A 13,670-nucleotide genomic window follows, 5' to 3' on the forward strand; every position below is an offset into this window, starting at 1 on the left:
GGTAACAAAGCTTCTCCCGAAGATAAGCAGCACACATATAGGGGTGGAAAAGCAGCTCCTGCTTCTTTGCTTCTTATTAGCCTGGCATGTCTTCCAGAGCCAGGAACAGTAGGGCACGCCGGTAATCCCAGTACTTGGCAGGCTGAGAAAGGAAGAATGTAGGTTCGAGGCCAGCCTCAACAACTTATCAAGACCCTTTTAACTTAGTGAGACATTTTTCAAAACAAATAAAATAGTTCTGGGGTATAGCACAGAGATAGAGAGCGCCCCTGGGTTCAATCCCCAGCGTGCGTGCGCGCACACACACACACACACACACTTTCAGGTTTCTATTTCATACAGCCTGTTTCTCAGGTTCACACATATGGCTCCCTCCTGGAAAACCCTTCCCTTCCTGTCCATCACCCACCAGGTCCCCTCAACCCTTACTCTCAGCTCAAATGTCACTTCCTCAGCTCCTGCTTCCACCAACTCCATTAGGGTGAGCGGCTGCAATTTCTCTCAAGTCACACTGCCTGGCTGTGTGTGTATTTAGTCCACAAATAGAGTCAGTGAGAGCCGTGATACTCTGTTCACAGCTGTAGTGCCTCCTGTCTTAACAGAGCCTGGTGCCCAGCATATAGTAGGTACCCAATTAATGTGTCACAGGACAGAGACGAACTCATTAAAATATCTTGTGAATATGATAAATTTGCAATGTACTATCTGTATGTGTGTGTGGTTCTGGAGATTGAACCCAGGGGCATTCTACCTCCCAGCTACACCCACAGCCCTATTTTATTATTTCATTTTGAAACAGGGTCTAAGTTACTGAGGGCCTAAGTTGCTGAGGCTGTGAGCCTCCTGTCTCAGCTTCCCATGCACTGGCATTACAGGCGTGCACCAGCACACCCAGCTCACTGCTCATGTGTGGTGATGGTGGTGTAAACAAACCTACTGCATTGCCAATTGTATAAATGCATAGATCAGACAATTATAGTTAATTGTTAATTATAGCTAGTAGTTAATATTAATTATAATAGTTATTGTTAATGATAGCTAGTAGTTAAGTGCAGCTACCAGTTGATGATAGCATGAAACATCATTGATTTATGTATTTGCTATAATATATTTATTTTAGACTGTACTCTTCTTGAAGTCTATTATGAGACATGTCATGTTACATAGCAGCAGCCCCTCCTCTCATGTGTTTGACTGTATCAATGGCTGTCTCCAGTGATGGACCCTCCACCTAGTTTAATGTGAATACACTTTGTGAAGCTCATACAACACAGTTTTCAGAACGTGTCCCTGCAGGTAAGAGGTGCATGATGTGTCTGCAGAGGAAGGGACCAAGGTCTGCTTCAGCATGAAATGCACATACTATTTAAAATTCTTTCCACTGGTGGAGGAGATTGATTTAAAAATAGACTACTGAGATTTAGTTATTTTGGGTAAAGGACCAAGGACCAAATAACCCGACATTTGGTAGTGAACATGATGGTCCCTACAGCACAGCCATCTCTGCGAGATTTCTGTAAGCACAAAAGAAGACTCAACCAATGATACACTGATTTTGATTTTAACCCAGGGAAATGCCTAATCCCAGAAGAAATCACACAAGAAAATGAACAAACCTCCTACAGCTGGTGAACACGCGGGTGGATGACGAGGCCTGTGGCTGTCGGCAGCCAGCACGGCAGCGCAGGGGTGCAGGGAGAGGCTGCTGTGCTGGCCTCAGAAGGTGCTGCCTCAGCTGCGGAAGGGAACAGCCAGCAGGTGTAGCACCCACATGGCCTTGGCTCCACTGCGCTCAGGCCCCAGCCCCTTCCTCTGACCCAGAGAACCACCGTGCCCACTGGAAACAACTCCCTGTGTTTCTACCCTCCATTCTTCCCCAGAAAATTCTTCCTTCATTCAGTTCTTTCTGCCCTAGCAGGCTAAACGACTGGTAGGGCTGCTGATGTCTGTATATCAACTCAGAAAAAATTAACTTTAACCTTTACCTTCTTGTAGAAATCAATTTTTAACTTTTCATGACAACACACAGTTTTAAAAATTATGACTATTGCTTATATACTAATTTGGCAATTTTCACTTGATTTGAAAAAAATCTAAAAAATCAAATGGTCTATAAATTAGAGACAGTGAAGGAGGAGATGAAATTGTCTTAGGACCAAATGATATGACAAGGGAAAAGTGGTGGTGAGATTGAAAAGACGTTGGTCAAAGAATACAAAATTTTAGGAATTAATCAAGAAGAATACTTACTTCAGGGGAATCTAGTGCACAGCATGGAGATGATAATTAATAATGGTGTACCACATAGTTTAAAACTGCTAAAAGCATATTTAAATATTCTTACTACAAAAAAAATGTGAAATAACTTTTGCTTGATATAATTATGCCACAATGTATATATGTGTACATGTCTATGTATGTATATATATCAAAACATACTGTATACCATAAATGTATATAATTGATGCAAATTTAAAATGATTAACTTTTGAGGAGCTATATCATTAGACCTTTTTATTTTTTATTTTGAACAAGGTGTTGCTAAATTACTGAGGCTGGTCTTAAACTTGTGATCCTCCTGCCTCAGCCCTCCAGGTACTAGAATTACAGGCATGCACCAGCATGCTTGGAAAAATAATTTAACATTTTAAAACTGGGGCTAGGGGTACAGCTCAGTGGTGGAGTGCCTACCTAGCATGGGTGAGGTCCTAGATTCAATCCTTGGCACTAAAAAATAAACAAAATAAAATTTAAAAATCAAAAGAGAAAACTAAGTTGATGATATAAGCTAAGAATAAAGACCTGAGTTCAAGTATTTCAGAAGACTGAAACAATAACAGAAGCCTCCTGTCCATCAGATACTGTCCTTTTTACAACATTTCTATTCGACTGTACACGCTGGATGAGAGCACTCCAGGCCCAGCAGCAGAGCAGGTCTTCGGGTTCCAACTCTCAACTTTGACATATAACGGCTCCGTGACCTTTCCTACGTACTTCCTGGTGCTTCTGTTAAAAATGGGGACACAGATGGGCGTGGTGGCGCATACTTGTAATCCCAATACTTGGAGGCTGAGACAGGAGGATCACAGGTTCACGACCAGCCTCAGCTACTTAGTGAGGCCCTAAACTTAGCGAGACTCCTTTCAAAATAAAGAATGAAAAATAGGGCTGGAGGTGTAGTTCGAAGGTAAAATGCTTCTGGATTCACTCCCCAGTACATAAAAAGGAGGGGGGGCACTGCAAGCATGGTGGTGCAGGCCTGTAACCCCAGTATTCTGGAGGCTGAAATGGGAGGATCCCAGCAGCTAGTGAGAACGTTTCAAAATAAAAAATAAAAAGGGCTGCATCTGTGGCTCAGAGGTAGACCGCCCCTGGGTTCAGTCCCCAGTGTCAAAAGGCAGGGAGAGGGGGAGGCACTGATTTTATCATTCAACGGTAACCTATGCGGTAGTCTGGCTGGCTGCATTTGTTCAAATCTCCTGTCTATGTTTGTGTGTTTAAGTCTCCAACAGCTATGTGTATGGGGGGCAGTACTAGCACCTGTTCTAGTGGGTGTTGTGAACCTGTGAACATATATAAAACCCTAAAAGTGGTTTCTCACTCATAGTAAGTTCTCAGCTAACATCACTATAATTTGCTTATATCTATGATAAAGGGTGTTTTTGCTATTTATTTAAAATTACTTAAAAATTACCAGGCATGAATGAGAAGCAAATTAATGTAGTTATATTTCTGCCATTTAGAATTCTTTTCTAAATCAATGCACTTACCAATGATCAGTAGAGCAATTTTACTTGTGGTTTGGGGGAGAATTAAAAAAAAAAACATACAAAATTTAAATCACATGCTTCAACAGTACTATGAATCAAACATACAATAATATTCTATCTTAAAAGACTGAACACATTCCACCAGAGTCCAGAGGGTCTTAATAGACAAATCTGAACATTATTGAATCCTATGAAAAAAGTAAGACTACCTGAATATCCCCTGAAATAGTTAATAAGGAAGACCATTGACTTTGGTTCTTCTATTTTGCTTTTGCAGCTTGCCTTAAAAGCAATTACTATTCCATTACAGTTCACACAAGAGAAAATTTACCAGCTTGTAATTTAGAGTCAAGTGGAGTAGACAGAAGAAAATGGAGCCACCCACTACAGTTCCCAAGAAGCAGCTAACGACAGCCCAAATGCTCAAAAGACACAACGTGCATCACACCAAACAATCTGGACACGTCTTCTGGCTGTTCATGAGAGAATAATCAGTGAAAAGTAGATGACGGGAGAAGAATGCCGGAGAAAGACAAAACAAGAGGCAGAAAGGAGACCGGCTTTAACCCCAATTGTTATTTCTGGCCCATTGAAATATCAAAACCCAAATGAAAACTGCTGGCTTCCAAAGAATACGCTATCAAAAATGAGCCATACTTCAAGTAATACACACCCGCTGAGAGTAAAGAAAAATCGATACATCTAACATGTATAGCCTAGGAAAATTGGGGGTAGCTTTATGTACACATTTTTATAAAATTCTCACATCCCATCAGACCTAGGACTTGACTATTAATATGTGTTCAGAGGAAAGGAATAATAAAACACCGGCAGCACATTTCAGATAGTCTTTTCAGGCTGAACTTGAGACTCTTCCAGGTTTCTTCACTTTAAGAAGATAATTACCCTAAATTAAGAAACTGTATCAAGGTAAAAGAGAAGTAAACATGTCTCCTTTCAGGAAAACAGTTACGATTTAGGGGAAGTGGCAGGCCCTGAAAACCCAAATATCCTGTGGGTTATGGCTCCAGTAAAGACAGTGGAAAGGTAGAAGCAGATAAATGTTTCAGAAAAGGAGCTGAACTCCTTCATCTGCCTAGCAGGCAAACAGCCCAAGAGTGCTCAACAGAAAATTCAAACAGAATTATCAACACCACTCTCAATAACATGTGCAGGGGGTGGGGAGTGAGGTGGGATCGAGGGAGACATTAAGTGCTGTGTGCGTGTATATTTCTATCACTATGAACCTCATTGTGACATAGAATTATAATGCACCAATATTAATATATTAAATAATAACTTGAAATAAAAACATTCAAACAAGGGGTCTTTTTAGTCCACTGCTTTCCATAAACATTTTCAACATGCAGGCTCATTAACCGATTCCTTTCATATGGTTCTTAAAATGTCTTGCAGGCTTATCTCATTGAAGGCCTGTGTGCAGTTTTATTTTTTTTTTTCTTACTTGGAAAGTGCTATTTTTTAAACCTATTGATTGATTTCCAAAGGTGAAGCCAACTTCAATTTAAACTTGGGAGAGCTGTGAAGGTTTTCTAGTGAAGAACAGGAACCTGATCAATAGTGTTATTGAAAATATGACTAGCTAAAGTCACATTTATTTGTAGTTGTGGCTTTTATTAAAGCAGCTTAAATCCTTTGCAAATAAGCTTTTCCAGAGAGCTGGATCAATAGGATGCACAGGCAGGCAGGATTACCAGCGATCCATAGTGCAGAAGCCCATGGATGCCTCCAAAGAGCTGGAGTGGCTGAACCGCTTGAGCCCCCCACCCCCCTTCTCAGGGGGCAATTTCTGTGGCTACAACTCACCCTCGACTTCATTTGCAAATAAATTTGGCTGTTAACTTAGACTTGTTCAATGCAAAAATTTCTTTCCTGGCAGCGCAATTCAGTTGAAAAGGGAGGCTGAAAATTAGCTGTATGGGAGTGAAAAAGCACCATTCCAGTTACTGGGGAGGGATAATTGAACACAGATTGCCTGTTGCGTCTTTCATTTAATTTGGAGACCTTTCATCCTTTACTTTCCTTCATTTGCAGCCAATACTTGGTGAGCTAATTTGTACCTGGTTCATTTTCCTCCCTTTATCTTATCTACTTTAACATCAACCGTGGAAATGAGAAGCACTATGAATAAAAGATGAAGCTGCCTTGGGACACCCGTTTCTTACTTACTGTGAATTACTTAAAAACTAATTTGCGCGCGCGCGCGCGTGTGTGTGTGTGTGTGTGTGTGTGTGTGTGTGCGTGTGCACACACGGACAGTGTAAAGGGATGAGACATACACCTCAGCCCCAAGGCGTTCCTTCTCTCCTCCCCCCAGAGCTGCTGTTTTCAAATGTGTTATGGTTAGGTGGTTCTATCTTTTCTACACGGAAACAGTGTCTAAGGTATAGTCCACATAGAATCATTAATTCCAGAATGGGTGTAGGTTGACCATCCCGTTAACAAAATTAAGAGCTTAAAGGAAAATAAACTGTAATTCTGGAAAATGCACCAAACTAAAGATGTAGAAATTCCACTAAAGTTCATTGGTGCTTGCGATGGCTGAGACAGGCTGGAGATCAGCCTCAGCAGTAGTGGGGCCTTCAGCAACTTAGGGAAACCTTGTTTCAAAACAAAGAGCTGGTGGTATCAGAGGTAGTAAGCCCCTGGGTTCAGTCTCCAGTTCCAAAAACTAAAATTGTAACTAGGAAAACTACATACATTTATGTGAACAGAGGCCTAATCAGTCCCAAGTGTCACTGGCGTGTGTGTGGGTAGAGAGAGAGAGAAAGCTGGTGCTAATGGTGGAGAAAAGGTACTCATCATAAAATTACTTTCTGGGAGTAATATCCAGGAGATGTAGAACTTAAATTCTGAGTGTGATATGCATATTATACATAAAATACACACATTTATATTTTGTATAGTTGGCACTTGCTGTAAAAAAATAGCTGCACATGTTTTCAGATAAATTTTGATTATTTCATTACTTCAACTTTGCAAAATTTTAGCGTCTTAAAAGTTTTGCAAGCCGGGCGTGTGGTGCACGCTTGTAATTTCAGCATTGGGGAGGCTGAGACCGGAGGATCGCGGTTCGTGGACAGCCTCAGCTACTTAATGAGGCCCTCTGCAACTCAGTGAGACCCGGTTTCAAAATAAAGAAAAAATAGGGCAGGTGTGTAGCTCCGAGGTTGAATGTCCCTGGGTTCCAACCCAGACCCGTAAAAAAAAAAGTTTTGCATGATTTTCTTTATAATTTCTTCTTTGTCGATACTATTTTTTTTTCCCTCCTTACCCTCTTCCTTTTTTCTCCTCTGCATTTACCAACAGAAAAAAATCTACTAGATTTTCGGCAGCTTCTTAATACACCCCACCAACAAACCCTCCTTCAGCTTGGGAGGCATCAAAGGAGGACTGTTGAGTTGTTTGACTGCCTGGATGTGCCAGCTTCTCCCAGCCTACACCCCATGGCAACAGACTAAGGGCTGGGATAAAGGGAGGTATTTCCCCCTCCTTATCTAGCCCCTCAGACGTATGGGCAGTGGTCTGTGTGGCTTTATGTCAACAAAGTACACACATTTTCACAGGTAAGGCCAATTCCAAGCTGAACCGAGAGAGAGAGAGAGAGAGAGAGAGAGAGAGAGAGAGAGAGAGAAGAGAAAGAGAGAGAGAGAGAGAGAGAGAGAGAGAAAGGGAGGGAGGGAGAGAGAGAAAGAAACATTTAATTTGAAAATCATGGGTCATTTGTAGTTGCTTAAAATATGAGCCACTTCTTTTTTTTTTTGGGGGGGAGAGAACAGTGAGACAGTTCAACTTTAAAAGTCTAAATTTAAAACAGTCATGATGGCATCTCTAAACGTGCCTTTGATACCCGGTGACTCACGGCCACGGCCACTGCTCTGGAGAAACACAGAAAGCAAGCCCCAGGCAGCGAGCGGCAGGATGGCCAGGAAGGGTGGAGAACAGTTACTGCTGCTTTATTTATGAAGGGGAAAGATAGAAATAAAGGTGGCAATTAACTTTAAGAAATGGATTTTTGAAATTCATACAGAAAATAAACGTCGAGAGCAAAGTGTGTTTGGGGCGGGGGACTTGGGGTGCTAGACAGTTATTTTACAGCTCAGTGCTCCAGCACACATCTTCGCAGCGTCCAACTGGCACGAGGGAGGGGCCTTGGGCATCTCTAGGAGGCGGATGTCAGAGAATTTCAGGTGCAGGAAGGCAAGGGTCCCATAAGACATCAATACTCAACAAGATTCCGTTCAGCGCCAACTGCTCCCGGAGGGAGAACACGGCTAGCGCCACCAACCCGGTCTCCTTTGCAGCCCACACATAGCCTCGGGGCAGGATGGCGGCCTGGGTGCGGCTAGCCGGGTGCCTGCGGTTGTGTGCACAGGGCCGGGCGCCACTCCGGAGCTCAGCGAGAGCACCAGGAGGCAGTGGCCCTGCCTGTGCGCGCGGCCACTCGCCGAGCCAGAGACTCCTTGGAGAAAAGGGACCCACCCGGCAGGCCAGGTGCTGCCCTGGGCTGCAAAAAGATGTAACTTACCAACGGGCATAGTAACCCCAGCTCACTTGCCAGAGGGGGTTTCTTTGAAACAGAAAGGACCTTTATGCGGAGCCCAAGAAAGAGATGGAGAGAGAACTCATTGAAGTCAGCGTTTTCACCAGCAGCTATCTCCATACCCGGGGACATTTGTCTCTAGCCAGTTTTTACCTTTCATGTGCGCCTTCCCTTAATATGCTTGGTCCAGCATCACACCTGTAGGCGCTGAGAAGCCGCCCTCCGGGTCTGGCTCCACTCTCGGGCCGGCCAGAGCCCGGTCCCTGCAAACCACCTGTGCTATGTCCTTGGCCCCAACCTCGGGACGGCACAGCCCCGGGCGGGCTCCTTCCCCGGGGGCCCCACGCCCTCCCACCCCCGTCACCCCCGGAGCCCGCCGAGGCTGCGGAGCGCGTGCGGGGAACTGAGCACTCCGAGGCGCAGCCGGCGCTCCCGCCCGGGGCCCCGGGGCGGGCGGCGCTCACTACCTCCTGGAAGAGCTCCAGACTGTAGGTGTTGTCGTCGTCGGCGAAGAAGAGCACGCCGGGCTGGGCGCGCTGGTGCTGGTGGCGCTGGCGCAGCCAGGCCAGGCCGGCGTTGCGCTGCTCGGTGGCGCGCGGCAGCCCGGGCCGCTTGTAGCGCCGCGGCGTGGGCACGTGCAGGTGCGTGCAGGGCAGCCCGGCCCGCGCCACGAAGCGGCTCACCAGCTCGCTGCGCGCCGCCGCGTCCTCCACCAGGATCCAGTGCAGCTGCGCCACCTGGCGGAGCGTGTTGGCCAGGCGCGTGAGCTCGGCTTTCTGCACCGGGCGGCTGTAGGTGGGCGTGATGGCATAGATGGTGGGCAGCGGCTCGGGCGGCGGCGGCGGCGGCCGGGACGCGCTGCGCTTCTGGGCGCCGCGGCGGGGCGGGAGCCGGACGCCCCCGCGGCCCCCGGGGTGGGGAGCGAAGTCGGGGCGCGGGGTGAGCGGGGGCGCCGGCCCGCGCGTGTCCACGTCGAGCATGAGGATGACGATGAGGATCCAGGGCAGGAGGATGAAGACGCGGTGGAACAGCGCGGACTTCATGGCGCGCCCCGGGGCGCGGGCGCCGGCGGGAGCCGGACCCCAGGGCGCGTGGTGCGCGGCGGCGGCGCTCAGCGGGCGGCGGCCCGCGCGCTCTCCATCGGGCACCCGGCGCGCTCGGCTCCGGAACTTCGGGCGCCCTTGGGGTGGCGCCCGCCGGGCTCGGCGGCCTCCCCGGCCGCGCTCCCGCCCGCGCGGCGCCCCAGCTCGCGCCCGCGCCGCCGCGGAAGCCTGCGCGCCGGCCCCTCGCTCTTTTCTTCTCAGAACCTCTCCGGGTTCCCGCAGCCAGACCCCAAGGCAAGCAAGCAAGCAAGCAAGCGGAACCGGGGGCCGGGGGCGGCAGACGCCCGCGCCCCAGCGCTCCCGGGGCGGCGGCGGGTCCCGGCCCGGACCTGCGGAGTGCGGACGCGCTCCTCCGACCCCCGCGCGCTCCGCTCGCCCAATACTGCAGGGTCCTCGGGGATCAGCAGAAAATCCGTGCACGTGCGGAAAACTCCGGAGACCGGAGGAGAGTAAGAGGAGCGCGGGGGAGGGAGGGCAGGCCCGGGGCTGGGCTCCAGCTGCGAGGCCGACGTGCGGAGCCGCAGCGGCCGGGACGCGCTCGCCGAGAGCAGAAGTCGGCGAAAGCCCGCGAGCCGGGGCGCCGCGCCGGCGAGGAGGCGAGGGGGTGGGCGCCGCCGGCTCTGCCCCCGGCCTCAGCCTCGCGGGGAGGGGCAGTCTTAAAACTCCAGCTGAGTATGTTTGGCTTGTTTTTTTCTCTAATAATTTCGAGCCACAACCCCTCACCGGTCCCTGAAAATTATTCCGTGTGACCCTCCCAAGGATCCTTTCAAGGAGCCCCGGGAAGTAGAATCACCTTCATTTTCTGGATGAGGAAGCTGAGGCTCGGGGTTTAAAGGAATTTCTCCGAGGTTAGTGGGAACTGGCCAAGTGAAAATAGAACGAACGTGGCTTCCTAGCTGCTTGGCTTGAAGAAATAAATCACTTTCGACTGCCCTGCAGGGTCCGATTGACCTTCCTGGTTAGGGTGCCATCAGAATCATTTTAAGATGACATGTGTCCAGAAGACATCAAGCAAACAGTTGGTGCTTAGTGTGGACTTTTTCTACCACCCCCGCTAGCTGAATCCCTGTGTCTTAATGTACCAAGAAGAAAGAAAAGAGGCCATACTTCTGTGCACCTCCTGAGAGGAGCTTGGAAAACCGTGGAGGGCCCTTCTGTCCCAGATAAATCATTTCTGCCCCATCTTCTCTCGTCGTCTGCCCTTCCCAGCCTTGTTCACGATTAAGTCCCTTGGGCTGTGTGCTCTCCGGCGCAAAGCCGAGCTCTGGGCAGAAGCCCCTCCTCTCCCAGCCCTGTCCTTCCATCTCCTGCCCAGTATTGGGCTTTGCACGACTGACTGTGAATAGGTTCTGAGAGTGAAATCTCAAACACTTTCCCTTCCCTCAACACACACAGACTAGCGTTCTGACCCAGCTTCCCGTCACCCACAGCTTATACTGTAAGCTCTGCAGACTGGTGCATCCTAAACCTCTGGAACAGAAATTCTGTTAGACGTTACCTGTGTTCTGGAATAACCTAAGGCTTGTATGTGTGTGGGAGGGTGTACTAGGGGCTGAACCCAAGGGTGTACCCCCAGTCTTTTTATTTGTTGTGGTACCAGGGATTCAACCCAGGGACATTCTACCTTCGAGATACACCCCCAGTTCTATTTTTTATTCTTTATTTTGAAACAGGGTCTTACTAAGTAAAAGAAGGCCTCATTAAGCAGCTGAGCCTGGCTGCAGACTTATGATCCTCCCACCTTAGCCTCCCAAGCTGGATTATGAGTGTGTGCCACCATACCTGGCTTTTATTTTTTATTTTGAAAGAGGGTCTCTAAGTTACCTCAAGATAGACAAGAGCCTGAGATCCTCCTGTCTCAGGGTCCCAAGAACTGGGATTATAGATGTGGGCCATTGCACCCGGCTAGTACAGCCTGCCTGCCTTTCTCGCCCCCACGTGTGCACTCTCTCTCTTCTTTACTTCTTTCTCTTTATTCCACTGTCATTCTACTTGGGGCTACACCTCCAGCCTCCCTTTTTTTGAAACAGGGTTTCTCTAAGCTATCAAGCTTTGAGCCTATGATCCTTCTGTCTCAGCCTTCCAAGTCCTGGGATTACAGGTATCCACCACCATGTCTGGGTATAAAAAGCTCTTTTTAGATGCATACGGGCCAATCCTCCTCCTCCCGTTCACAAAGGTTCCTAAAGTCTCATTCATTCTGTTGAAATTTTAAAATTTGTGCAAAGAGAAATGTGTTAGCTGGAGTAAAATTCAAGTGATTACCTAATTGTAGTGGGGAGGGAATGGGGTGGGAATGGGGGAAGGGCTAATTGAGCGATGTATACATGTATGTCTCTACCATCTTGTACTCCTTTAAGATGCATGACTACCATGCACCAATATATATATATATATATATATATATATATATATATATATATATATATATATATATATTGGTGGTACTGGGGTTCCTGGAAGCCCTTCTACCTCCGGGCTACACTCCCAGACCAGACCTATTTTTACGTTTTTTTTTATTTGGAAACAGGGTCTCCTAAGCCAGCGCGCGCGACTGACTTCGAACCTGCATGATCCTCCTGTCTCTGCCTCCCAAGCGCGGGGATTACAAGCGTGCGCCACCATGCCCAGCATTTTTTTAAAGCATCATTAACCTTTGTTAAGAGAATCCCTTGGGTAGACCCACTATACCATGGAACCTATTTCCCAAAGTGTCTTCCCCAGCAACTGTAGCTATTCAGAGGCAGAACACTTTGAAAACTAATCAAATTTGGAATTTAATTTGGGAATTTTGCTTGTGCATAGAAGCCATGGATGTCACAGAACACAACGGTTAACTAGCATATTAAGTGCTATCATTCTTCTTTTTCTATTATCATTAGCATCTGCACCCTGATTGGCCTAATTCCGTTATCTGTTGGGGATGTCCAGGTTCTTGGATACTCCCAAAGATGACTTAGGCATACCCCTGCTTCATTCTTAGCTGAGATATTTTCCTTTTCTTTGTGTGATACTGGGGGTTGAATCCAGGGACATTCTGCCCCTGAGCTATACTTCCAGTTCAATTTTTATCTTTTTTATTTTGAAACAAGGTGTCACTAAGTTATAGAAGGCCTCACTTAGTTGCCGAGGCTGGTCACAAACCTGTGATCTTCTTGTCTCAGCCCCCTATGTACTAGGATTACAAGCGTGTGCCACCACACCTGGCTAGCTGGGATACTTTCTACTTGTGCAACATTTAAAAGTCAATAAGCTTCACAAAGCCTCAGTTTTTTCATCTGGAAAGTGGAGGTGTATATAGAATGTGTATATAGTATTATTGTAAAGATGTATTATTTTAAGTATATATTGTAAGAATGAAAGAAATAGGTTAGGTAAAATGTTTTCCAGAAATGCTGATGTTCCATAGAGGCAATCAATCAACATAGGGAATACTTGCTCAAAAGAATGTCTTCACCCAGGAGATCTCCACGAATCATGCTTATCACATGAATGCAAAATGAAACATATTAAAAAGAAACCGGAAATGCCTTTAATCAGTGCCTCCACCTGCAAGGACAGTGCGTGCATGAGTCTCCCGAATCTATGTAAAGAAGAGAAATTAATTTACCCCAAACTTAGGTATACAACAAAGATGACATCCAAATGGTTGAATATGCCATATTGTTTTACATTCAGTGACTCAAAATGTGGACCCACATTCTTTATAATAAAATCTGAATGAAGATACAAAAATGCAAAAAGTATTAAGCATGTCCATTTGAAACATGACATCAGGACAAAACACTTCCAAGTGCAAAACCTCATCATACTTTTAAAATATGTATGGAATTTGTCAGGGGCTGGAATGGAAACCACGGTTTAAAGCAGAAGCTTGAAAGTATCACTGCTGGGAAGCACAGTCACTGGGTAGCTATGGTATTTTTCCTTATAGCTGATGATATTCTTACATAAAACAATTTACATTTGATCTGTGGCTAATAATGAAGGTTGGTGGAAGTCACTTGAGTAATTAAAATAATTACCTAACCAGAGCTTCTGCGCATCCTTTCAGTGTTTATTTTCATTTAATCTCTCTAATTATTTGTGTAACAATGCAAGCATTGCTTTGTCTGTGCTAATGAAGCCCTCCATTGCTGGCATCAGCCGGCTCATTTCAGCATTCATTTGTTGTTCTCAAATAAACAAAGGTAAAAAAAAAATCATCCCATCTGGGGAGTTGAAAACAAAAAG

At 46.6% G+C, this 13,670-nt stretch overlaps 1 protein-coding gene across 1 annotated transcript in view; it reads right to left on the reverse strand.

Moving 5' to 3' along the window:
• Positions 1-9,377, reverse strand: part of B3GAT2 (beta-1,3-glucuronyltransferase 2) — a gene marked incomplete at both ends in the record, with an annotated part of 79,696 nt that extends 70,319 nt beyond the window's left edge. The window contains one exon of the mRNA XM_080700276.1: positions 8,802-9,377. Within this exon, the coding sequence (XP_080556402.1) occupies positions 8,802-9,377 (576 nt within the window). The remainder of the gene's footprint in view (positions 1-8,801) is intronic.
• Between the last annotated feature and the right edge of the window lie 4,293 nt (positions 9,378-13,670).

The sequence above is a fragment of the Muscardinus avellanarius genome (assembly GCF_963383645.1).
Source record: "Muscardinus avellanarius genome assembly, chromosome: 8".
Classification (NCBI taxonomy): Eukaryota; Metazoa; Chordata; class Mammalia; order Rodentia; family Gliridae; genus Muscardinus; species Muscardinus avellanarius.